The sequence below is a fragment of the Sardina pilchardus genome, chromosome 4 (assembly GCF_963854185.1).
Source record: "Sardina pilchardus chromosome 4, fSarPil1.1, whole genome shotgun sequence".
Taxonomy (NCBI): domain Eukaryota; kingdom Metazoa; phylum Chordata; class Actinopteri; order Clupeiformes; family Clupeidae; genus Sardina; species Sardina pilchardus.
Window position 1 is genome coordinate 19,782,873 of NC_084997.1, and position 12,415 is coordinate 19,795,287.

The following is a 12,415-nucleotide window of genomic DNA, read 5'->3' on the forward strand; positions in this document are numbered from 1 at the left end:
GGTATACAAATTATGTTGCACTTAAATAAGATCAGATGTTGTGATGGTTTAACACTGGTTGCCTGAGAAATATACAATTGATTCTGAAATGTTGCTATCTGTTCTGAAGTCCTTAATGATTTAGAACCATAATATACCAGTGATTTTCTGAGTACATACTATGCTTAGTCACTTAGATTGTCTTCCCAAAAACGTCTTTCTGTCCATTGTGTTCCGGTCTCAGAACTACAGGTGACCGGGCCTTCTCTATTGCTGACCTCTACCCATATCAAGTCCTGCTTCATAAAATGTAAACTCTCCGATTTTCCTAATGGTTTCAAGTTCTTTCTTTCATTATGTTTTGTTTTATGTTTCTTTCCTTATTTTATTTCATTGTTTCCTCCTTACTTTCATTATTTGATTTAACTTTTCATTAGACTCATTATTAAATATAATTTAGTAGTAGTAATAATAATAATAATAATGATAATAGTGTATTTATTTACGTATCTCCATTTGTGAAGCATTTTGAGTCAACCCTGTTGCATTATGCTTGGTACAGTACAGGAGCAGATGTCAGACTTGCAGTACTACTGTAACCGTAGCTGAACTCCTCACTGGAGAGATCTTCAGGGAAGACCTTGTTTTAAAATAAGGAAACACTTTTTGCTCATAGTTCCAAAACCAATACCAAAACATGTGTGAGAATGTATGCAGCACTGTGTTACAATCAGGGTCGGAGAATGAAATCTTTCCTTTGTCCAAGTTCAGCTGCACTCTGATCCTTTTGGGTTTCTGGCTCACTTTGATGACAGCGGTGGGCTCGTTCACGCTCTCACGCTTTAGAGACACATCTCCAGAATGTACCATGTACTCATTATTAGCATAGTACATAATCCAGCGCCTAATTAACTCATCTTCATCCTTTCCCTTCACCTTGGCAGTGTCTGCCATCACACCCAATTCCCAGCATGGGTTGTCTCCAACCTCCACATCCCAGTAGTGTGTCCCCGCGGTATAGCCCTCAGAGCCCAGGACACTCCGGTGCTCATCAAATCTCTCTGGGTTGTGAGGAAGCTGTTGCCTCTCTTCACTGTATTGTACACTCATCAGATCCCCAGACACAATGAGACTTCGGTGTGCAGTGTTGGGATCCAGCATTACAGGAGCTGCAGAGAGAAAGAACACACATTTGAACCAACAAATTACCCTAAATATGGATAACAGTCTATTGCATTTACATGCAATGCAGCAACAATAATAACAACTGGATGCACCGCAAAGCGGTACAAAATATGACTGCCGCTCAGTGCTGCACGTTCTCTCTCTGCAAAAATAAATCACGCTTGTCAATTTGTTTCCATCTCCTACTCCATCCCCTACTGCAACTTTTAGGTATGTAAATGAGTATGTGCATGTGAGCGCTTGCTTTTGTGTATGTGTGCTTCTCTCTCTGAGTTTTTGTTTTTGTGTGCGCGTCTGCTTGCGTGTGTGCATTTGTGTGCGTGTTTTGTGTGTCTGTGTGTATGTATGTATGTTCACTTGTGAGTGTGTGTGGGTAATGGTGTGTGTGTGTGTTTCTGTGTGTGTGTTTGTGAGGGTGTTTGTGCATGCATGTGGGTGTGTTTGTGTACGCGTTTATGCGTGTGTGTGTGTATGTACACATACAGTATATTAATGTATTGTATGGTCCGCCATGAACCAAATTACACAAAACCTGGCACACATTCAGAGGGTGTCATAATGATCCTGCACTTCACATTTTGTGCAGTTTTGAACCTGTCAACCTGAATGGCTTTTTCATTTTTGACTAGGCGGCACTATACATTAACTCATTCACTGCCATTGACGTCTATAGACGTCAATTGCCTTTTTCAATGGGGAGGGCTCCTGGGTGGGCTTGGGAACGATCTGGCAGAGTTTCAGACTTGTAAACAGACTGTACTAGCGATCCCAACCGCTAGATGACAGCAGTGTCATTTGGATGATTAGTATCTGCCTATAGTGCACATGCAGAGACAGCATGCAGCATGCAACAAGCAACGACACTGAAGATCGACCACAGTGGATCTAGTTTGCACGCGATGCAGGGAATAAATATGCTTACTTCTTACATCAAGGATGGAAAACACGTGAACGGTATGATCCATTTACATTGGATATTGCTATGACTAACAACAACTTTGCTAGTGCTAGCTTGCTAAGTCTACCGTCCTGTTCAGAGTCTTTAGCGACCATCATAGTCCCTAGCAACCTTGACGAGACTGACGAGATAACAGTGCAATCGTGGTAGACATACTCCTGAATCGCTAACATTAAAAAGTTGATTTTCACAAAAAGATCGTTTTCTCCATGTTTTGGTCAAAAACAGGTGTTTTTAGCAAAACTAACCCATGTTCTACTGACGATTACTAAAGAACGGAAAACGATAGAAACAAACCGTTTTTTTCCTGGTGAAAGAAGAGAGTCTACTCTTTCATTTGGTACCTTCGGTGTTTACATAGTCATAAAGCTCACCGTTCGGTGGATCTTGGAAAAACAGTCAAAATGCTGTAAAACGTCTGGCAGTATGGAGCGCTCTGCACTGAAAATCGCTGGCAGCCAATGAGTTAAATGAGTGGTTTTGGGATGGGTTGACATGGCCCCTAGGTCCTACGGTTCTCGAGATATTCACAGAAAACTGTGTCCGGCCATCTACAGGCCAGTTGGTAGTCACTAAATGGACACATAAATCCATTTATTGTCTGGCCCCCCATGAACTGAGTTCCAAGAAATTTGGCATGCATTCAGAGGGTGTCATAATGATCCTACACTTCCAATTTTGTGCAGTTTTGACCATGTCAGGTCAGAGACACTTACGATTACAACACCTTTTGTAAGAATACAAATTCGGTTTCTGGTTTCTGGTTTCTCCTTTATCATTAATTATTGGGTAAGTAGCTAAATTGGTTTAAAAACTTTATTTACTTCCATTTTGCTTGGGTTGGTAGCTGTTCATAGTGTATTCTGAGTGTCATTCTACTGTTGTTTCTACTACTGTACTGTATTAAAACAAAGCATATTTATCAATATTGAATTAGTATTAGTATGTATTAGGCTACTGACTGTCATTAGCCTGGCTAGCGCCTACCACTTCTCAAATAAGACGTGGTCTGGCAACCAGACATTCATTTTCTCGTATTTGAAAAAATGCCCAGATCCATTCATTGGGCGCCACGGATGTCTATCAAATGCGCATAGCTCATATAACACGGTTTTACACCCAACTGGTTGAACGAGGACGCATGCCAAGCCCCCTGGCGTCAATATCAGAAGCCGGATGTGCCCCCGCGCATTCATATGCAACACAAAGGGCTGCCATTGACATCAGTGTAAATCCTTTGGCGTCGAATGAAGACGCAAGAAGGCAACGGAAACTTCTCGGATGTTCTGTGATTGGTCACCAACATCAGGCGAAAATTTGGGTGTTAGTGTCCAGACTGCCTTAGCAGCGTGAATGAAATCACCGCGCAAGGCAGGATGGGAACACCCAGACTAGACTGTCATATAACCTACTGTAAGCAAACATCTAACCTAGAGGGGTTTCAATACTGTAGGTCTATCTAATATGAGTAAATATACTGTTAGTAATTTGTGTTTTTAACTAGTGTTTTAAACAGCAGCCTTTTTGCATTAACATGCTATGGCAATTCCTTTCACTGAATTACAGTACATTTTCTAGTTATTGCTATTATGCATCATTTAGGCTTTACTGTTCATTTTTAATATCAAAATTGTCATATTCTGCAAGTCCCTTTGGACAATACTGAAACTCTATAAAGGTGTGTGTGTGTGTGTGTGTGTGTATGAATCAGCCCTCACCATATTCAGCCACACACTGCATCTTCTTCCAGACTCTGAACTTAAAGTTGAACAGGTGTTTTGCCACATCAATCAGAGCTCCTGAATTCATTATTGGATCATCCAGAGTGCACTGGGCTCTGGAATAACAATCAGGATTCAGTGCTGCTGTAGATTTGGGTTCAGAAACAACAAAGAAGAGAGTCGCGGCAATTCACATACCCTTTGATTGTGCTGTTGTAGTGCTGGAAAATAAGGACAGTTGGTTTTAAATTGGGGTGAATTATCACAAATAAAATGCAGTATAATACAATTACCAAAATCAGATGTAGACATTAAAATATTTGAGATTCACTGGCAAGAGTACCTTCAGAAATGTGATGTCATCAGTGTCCATTGCATCTTGTGTGGATCTGATTGCATCTGAAAGAGATGCAATCTCTCTGCTGATCTTCTCAATCTCCTTCTTCATCATCTCACTCTTCTGCTTCTCCTCCCACTTCAGTTCAGCTATCTTTTCTGCCTCTTCATTACGCAGGAACTGGTGAAGCTTCTCAAACTCCTCCTTGATCTGCCTCTCGGTGGAGTTTGCCTGAGACTGGTGTATCATAAAATCATAAAAATTAATAAGATGTTTTTGTAATTTGATAATACTCCAGTATACATGCCATTTAGGTTCTTGAATTTAAAAATATGTATATTCAAATAACTTTCAACACTTAACACAGTAGTTATCTCACCGATATGTGTTTTAATGTTTGATTGCATGCCATCTTAAAATGTTCAAACACCCCCAGTTTCAGCAGTAAGGAGTGTAGACTAATCTCAGTATTTTTCTGAAACAAATCAAACATTCTCCAGTTACATTTCGAGCCAAGAATTACTCAATAAAGGTGCAGTAAGTATTTTTGTTGTCTTAATGTACTTCGGTTGAAGACATGATGACGTGAATGAAAACGTGAAACTCATGATAAAATGCATTTTCATCCATTTCTGACAAAAGTAACAAAGGAATTGGAGGTTCTGCAGAGAAAAGTCAAGTTGCTGGAAAAATGGCAAAGCAGAATCTCTTATCCAGATTGAACTAATGAGTGACAATGGTGACAACTTCTGGGATCAAACTCACAACCTTCATGCAGGTCGTGCCTAAAAATGCCCCTTAGCTGTTCGATTATACAGTATAACCCACGGCCTCTCGGGGCTTATTGCTTAAATAGTTTAAGTCGAGTCAAGTGAGACAGACTAGGGTTGCCAACCTTCGCGTATTACCCGGGATTTCCCGAATTATGACAAATATCATTGCACAGACACTTGTCTGTGGGAGGTGAAGTGTATTCCCAAGGGGCCATTCCCGCTGACCATCTTTTTTTCATAATGTCATTTACTTTTCAATAAGGAAAACAATTATATACTCTTACCTTACATTCAGATGCCGCGTCACATATGGGTTTTAATTTGTGATTTTTGTGTATCTCAGCATCTCGACACACCAAACACACAGGCTGCTGATGTTCCTGACAGAAGAGACAGAGTTTCTCTTCGTGCAGGCGGCAGAGAGCCTCAGACTCTCTTTTTGGCTTTGGCTTTTTGGCTTTTGCTTTCTTCTCCTTTAAAAACACTTCACACAGGTTCTTTAAAGTGCGATTTGGCACAGGCTCATTTTGTGTTGACTTCACCCTGCAGACAGGACAGTCTCTGGGTCGTTTTGTATCCCAGTACTTCTGCAGGCAGACTTTACAGAAACTGTGAGAGCAGGTCAGGATGACCGGATCATTGAAGATGTCACAGCACACAGGACAGTTAAGATCGTCCTCCATTTCTTCTTTGGTGATAATGTATTGATGTCGAACTGTCACATCCAGGAGTTTGGTCAATTTTGTGATCCTTTGTAGTCCTGACTCAGTTAATCCTTTAAACCTATAAAATTATCAAACCAAAGTGGCCAAGAGTCACATGACATTAAAAACAGTACTGTACCATTCAGTGGCAGTTGCTGGTCTTTGAAATAGAGGAAGCTATGATAAAAACGGTTAATTATTATGTAAATATTATTAGGGTGTTATATTGTTCTTTGAAAGCAAAAAATATCCCAAAATCCCACAATAGACCAAACAGAGTATAGAGTATACCTTAAGAGTTTCTGAGACATGGCACCTGGCTTATCCCAGTTCACTTTGGGGGAAGTTTAAATAATCTCGACATACTGTACGCTGTCAACGAATTCTAGCACGTTCAGAGCGGCAGATACAACAGTTCATCCAATCATACAGAGGCTCGGCGTCCAGGTACATGCTGTACCCACCTCCCATTCACTCCCTGAGAAGCCGGCTTGCCTGGAAATACGATTTTGAAGCGTTTGTCCAATAAACGTCTAGCTTTTGTCCATAAATGGATCAGCCGTCCATTTATGTGGTTTAGCTTTTTTTTTTTTTTTTACCATGTGTAGTAATGAAGTGTAATTTGAATTTGAGCTTACAGTTCTTTCATCAACCTACGGGTTTATATGTTTGACATTAACTTACAAATTACTGTAGATACTTAGCTTAGTCCTCAGAGGAGGGTTGCTGCTTGCTCTGTTTAAGTTTATGTCCATCCCCTACTGCAACGTTTATGTATATGTAAATGAGTGTGTGAATGTGTGCGCTTGCTTTTGAGTATGTGTGTTCTCTGTCTGTGAGTTTTCGCGTGTGAGTAATGTATGTGTGGTGGGGTTAATGGGATGTGTGTGTGTGTTGTGTGTCTGCGTGTGCGCGTCTGCTTCCCTGTATTTCCCTGTTGTGTGTCTGGGTGTGTGTATATTCACTTCACGTGAGTGTGTGTGGGTAATGGTGTGTGTGCGCGTGTGTGTTTTTCTGTGTGTGAGCGTGTAGATACATGCAGGCACACACACACACACACACACACACGCACAAGCACAGACACACTCATAAACACGCGCACATACATACATACACAAAGACACAGACATACACACACAGTAGACAATCAGACGCACGCGCCTGCACGCACACACACATAAAAACGCACACATGCATCCACAAACTCACCCACACACACACCATTACCCATCCACACACACACTCAAAAGTGAACATACAGATATGTTACGGGTCTGCAGGGCTCCTCCTTGTGGTTTGCGTGTGTGCTGTTCATTTGCGTCTCCCTGCAGGTGAGCCACCAGCACAGGTGTGGCGTGGATTGGCACACGTGTGGGTCTGATTGATTACTTCCTGGATGGCCTTTAAAGGAACGCTTCACCGTTTTTTCATATTAAACTATGTTATTCGCTTAATTAAGACGAGTTGATACATACCTCTCACATTTCAATGCGTGCACTCACTGGCTCTGGCGCACGGCGCAACTTTAATAGCACTTAGCTAGCTCAATGCATTCATTAGGATCCAAACAGAGATGAAGTTAGAAGCGACCAAACACCTCCATGTTTTCCCTATTAAAATAACGTTACACAAGTAGTCACAGGACCAAGTATGGTGAGACAAAATAAAACGTGGTGCATTTCTAAGCAGGTAAGAGGGATAAATATATTGTGTAGCGGAATAACATTGGGAGCACTTAGACTCTGCGCAGTAATATCCTCACTCCAAAGTGAAACTGAAAGTGCAAGAGTGAAGATATTACTGCGCCACACAATATAGTTATCCCTCTTACCTGCTTAGAAATGCACCACTTATACATTTATACTGACTTTACTTAACCTACGTTGTAAATACTTTATCTTAAATAAATACATGTATTCTTTTGGCAAATTCCGCGTGGTCTTCCCTCTCTGGTTACATAGCCTAGTATGCAGGTTGTAACACATAAAACACACACACAAATGCAGGCAAGTAGACGCGCGTGCACACACCCCCCATTACCCCCACACACACACTCACAAGCAAAAACTCATAGACAGAGAAGCACACATACACAAAACAAGCGCTCACATGCACACAATCATTTACATGCATAAAAGTTACAGCAGGGGATGGAGTCAAGCGTACAAGCGTGATTTATTTTTGCGGAGAGAATGTGCAGGACTGAGCGGCGGTCATATTTTGTACCACTCTTCGGTACATCTAGTTTCATTGTTGTTAAAGGGATAGTTCGGGTTTTAAGACACGAAGTTATATGGGTTCCCCGTCAGCAACGTTGTGCATGAGCACTGACTTACCCCGCAACAGCGTCCTGTGAGCCGAGATCCAGCCGGTTTTTGATGCTGAAGAAAGTAGTCCGGCAAGTTTCTGGGGTCACGAAAGTGAAGTGTTTTTCTTCTCAAAACCATATGCGTTCAAAAGAGTGATATATTTGCACCACAAAAACGTTGTCCAGGAAAAATTCGAAACCTCGTTATCACTTACTTATTTTTCGCGATTCCTATCACTGCGCGCTACTGACAGCTGGACAACGTTTTTGTGGTGCAAATATATCACTCTGTTGAACGCATATGGTTTTGAGAAGAAAAACACTTTACTTTCGTGACCCCAGAAACTTGCTGAAGAAAATAGTCCGGCATCAAAAACGATCAAAAACCGGCTGGATCTCGGCTCACAGGACGCTGTCGGGGGGTAAGTCAGTGCTGATGCACAACGTTGCTGACAGGGAACCCATATAACTTCGTGTCTTAAAACCCGAACTATCCCTTTAACTGACATGCAGTATGCACAGGCAAACTCACTCTCACTCTCTGAGACCAGTTGGAGCAGATTCATGAGATGAGTTTCTGCCAATCTTGTTTGGGCTGTTTTGAATTGTTATTGGGTGTTTCATTTGACATTTCAAATTGAAGTTCAAATTTATTTGCCTGTACAGTGTACAGGTGCATTGGAATGCTTTTATGGACTCATAAGTCATTCACTCAATAAAACCATGAATAAATAACAATAAGATAAATAAATACAAAATTGCAGAAGTGCAAACTTGTGCCCATAGGGATTGCACAGAAAGATGAGGTGTGTGTGTGTGTGTGTGTGTGTGTGTGTGTGTGTGTGTGTGTGTGTGCACTGTAAAAAAGGAAAAGTAAGGGCTGTCCAATTTATCAAACCCTATCATGTTACAATGACTTAAAATGTGTGATACAACAATTTTGGATATGTACTATTACTGTAAACTGGTACTATTTCTATACAACACAGCATGAACACAACAAGAATATTTCTTCACAGACTCATTATTACAGTATATGCAAATTGGTTAATAAAATGACACCCATATGCAAATTAGCTCTCACAAAATGATTCGCAGAGTGTATATTTATAAAAATATATGTAGCCTATACGTGATACAAATGTCCCAAGCAGAGATGGATTCTACATGGAAAAAGTACTACAGAATCAATTGAGAAAAAATTGGTAGTGACCTTAATCAGATCGTTCTGGGTTTCGCCCTGTCTAATAGGCCAAACTGAGAGATTTAAATTTAATTTTGGCCAAATAGGCCTAGGGAGCCAGTGAAGCTGATCTTTGCCTGATTGAAGTCTAAGCGTGCTGCAGCATTCTGAATCAGTTGTAGTGATCTTAATTCATAAACAGGTAGGCCAGCTAACAGTGAATTACAATAGTCCAGTTTGGAGAGAACCATGGCTTGTACAAGAAGGTGTGTGGAATCTTGTGTCAGATAAGGTCTGAACTTCCTAATGTTGTAAACCGACATGATTTTGCAAGTGAGGCTATATGCTCAGAGAAGCATGTCAGTCATCAATTATCACGCCCAAGTTACGTGCCGAACTACAGTAGCAGTACTTGTCAGTCCACTCCGACTGGAAGTGCCGGTTTTCATCATCAATTTTGTGTGCCAGAGACAGAGGCATTGTTATCAATAGGCTTTAACATTGGGGTTACTGCTGGCAATGCAGGAATTCCTGTATAGGTAATGGGTGCGTTGGTAAATTTCCACTCCGAGCGCTCCGGGTACACTGGAACTTTTTAACTGTGCGTTATTCTATTTGGTCCCAAACCGTCTAGCTGTTGCTGTTCCAGTATTGCACCAAGACCAACAGGGGAGGCATCACATGTGATTCTGATTGGTCTGCCAATGGTGTAATATGCCATGACTGGAGCTTTAATTAATGCTTTCTTGAGCAGGTCAAATGCCTGTTGTTCATCTTCTCCCCATTTCCATTCGACATCTTGCTTTGTGCGTTCCCAGAGAGGAGCAAACTGAGAGACAAACTTTGCACAGAACTGAGCCAAGCCAAGGAAACTGTGCATCTGCTGGTGGAGGTGCAAAGACCAACCTTGACCTTCAGGCCATCTTGCAACAGGATGTGACCCATGTAGTTGATGGAGGTCATTTTGATCTGACACTTCTTTTCATTAACAGTCAGTCCCCTTCAGCCAAGCATTGAATCACTGTGGCTAGTCTTGAGTCGTGTTCTTTTTCTGTACTACCAACTACCACTATGTCATCGGATATATTGTATGCCCCTGGGCAGTTTTTGATGACTTGACTTCTCTGAGGCCATGTTCACAACAAATGTTGGGATTTTTCTGGAATCTGGATGTTCTACCTGATGATATGTCATATGTTGTGAGGAATTTTCTGAATGGTCTCTTTGATTTTAGGCACTGGGTGATGGCTACATTGTCTCTCCGCATATCAACACATATTCTGACATCTCCAAGCGTGTCACCCTCTGGTCTGATCTCAACAGCTACTAGCGGATTCACCCAATGAGCTAGTTCTGTTACATGTAATTTCTTCATAACAAGCTGTCTTCGACTTCGACTGAATGGAATTCGACATACTGACTGGATAACTGGAGTGATTTATTTTGAGCTTGAGTTGATCGTTTTTGAGTTTTCCCAGCCCAGTGAAGAAAAAATAAATAAATAAACAAATGAATAAAATGGATACTGGATGGAAACCTATACTGTATGACCACGGCTGCACAGCTGTCATAATAATTACTTAAAACCTTAAAATGTTTTTTTGCAACTCAATATGAGTTTGTCTGATGAGAATAGGTAGCACATTGTAAATCATTAAGAGTTCAAATTCAGCATTCCAGACTAATCTAGACTAATACTGTATGTTAACCAGCCTACCAAAGCAAATACCATCTGACCTGATCAGCGGAAGGATTGGTGGTGACTTTTCATTTAAATCAACTCTATCATCCTATGCTACCAAAATCAGTTGGTACTCTGTATCTAGTTTTGTTCAAGACTGAAATCAACACTGAGAGCAAAAGTAAAATCTGCTTACCTGAAATGGGAAAATAAGGAGAAAAAAAGTTTCCCAGTCACTCCAAAAAGTGATTTTGTAACATTAAAAATACTGGATTGAAGATAATAAACCTTAATCTATATAAAGAAAAGAAGTCTGAGAGCGCTGACTGTCATACAGATTGTGGAGTCACCAGGTGACGTGGATCCACCCCTAATTCAAAGTGACCTGACTATACACTGCACACACTTCATATTCTGCTGTGTAAATGCCCCTGGGCTTTATTCTAGATCCTTCAACAATGGAAGCTAAATGATGTCAGAGCCCACACAACAGCATTTCTCAAAATGTGGAGTGGATCCACGTAAACACCCCTCAAATCTCATGCAAACTCGTGGAACAGGAAATGAATGTATAAATGTATGGACACCTTTACATGAAATCCATACTAACAACAAAACTTGTTCTCTTACTTCACAAGAACCCCATTGAGTAGAAGCAGAACCTTGGTGTCAAATGAAAGCTAACTCTCTGGAGTTTCTTGTTTGTATCGAGATTGCATAATACCGTTGTGACTGTCAAAGAATCAAAGAAGAAGTATCATTTCACATGAATCTGCTGTGACTAAGTTTTCTTAAAAAATGACACTGAGCTAAACACATGGAGCACAGCGTTAGTTCAGGCAGGTCACGGAGTCTCGCTAGCTTCCCTGAATGGCCCAGCTGACTGTCAATCTAATCGCCCAGCTGATTGCCAGCTGATTGCCAGCTGAGTGCCAGCCGGCCTAGCCTTGCTTTCATTGGTGGAGATCATTCAGAGCGCTTATTTAAACTGCCTTTGCCAATCTGCTGCCATCTGCTTTTTCTGCAATTTTGCCACCCACCTCCTCCCCTTAACCCCCTCATACTTCTGACTTATCAATGTTGTGTCATTGATGTTTGTTCTGTTCTGTACCCCATGGGGGGTTTATTGCTGCTCTCCCTGCCTTGGGCTTTCCATGTTTGAACATGGAAGGGCAGGGGGCCCCCAGAACAGAACATACCGCCAAGAATGTATTTCATGCAATAGTAAATAAAAATATTTTATTGACAAAGTGGTCCTGACTGAAATTATATTAGAGGTATTCCAACACAAATAATGCATAGGTATTCCAACATAAATAATTTTTTTGAAGAATAAATGTTTTACTTTATAGTCATTGACTTCGAGTTACAGCTTCACAAGACCTGGTTCCAGGCCTCAATTGTGTTTCAAGGCCACTTGAGGTGATCCAAAATGTGGGCAGTTCCAGAGATGTATGTTATCAGCTCAAAGATAAAGCAACATTCAAGCCTCTGTAACTCTTTGCCAGTACATCACATTGTCACACTGACTCTTTCTGAGAATTCTACTAGGTCTCAGCTTTCATCAGAGGTCAAGCATTTGATGA

At 41.1% G+C, this 12,415-nt stretch overlaps 1 protein-coding gene across 1 annotated transcript; it reads right to left on the bottom strand.

Annotated features, from left to right (window-relative positions):
* Positions 1-429: 429 nt before the first annotated feature.
* Positions 430-10,111, bottom strand: LOC134078035 (zinc-binding protein A33-like). The gene is made up of 5 exons (XM_062533663.1): positions 10,055-10,111; positions 4,187-4,417; positions 4,042-4,064; positions 3,841-3,959; positions 430-1,148 (listed from the first exon to the last, which is right to left on the bottom strand). Exons 1-5 carry the CDS (start codon positions 10,109-10,111, stop codon positions 556-558), a joined length of 1,023 nt encoding a protein of 340 aa, XP_062389647.1. The 3' UTR covers positions 430-555.
* Between the last annotated feature and the right edge of the window lie 2,304 nt (positions 10,112-12,415).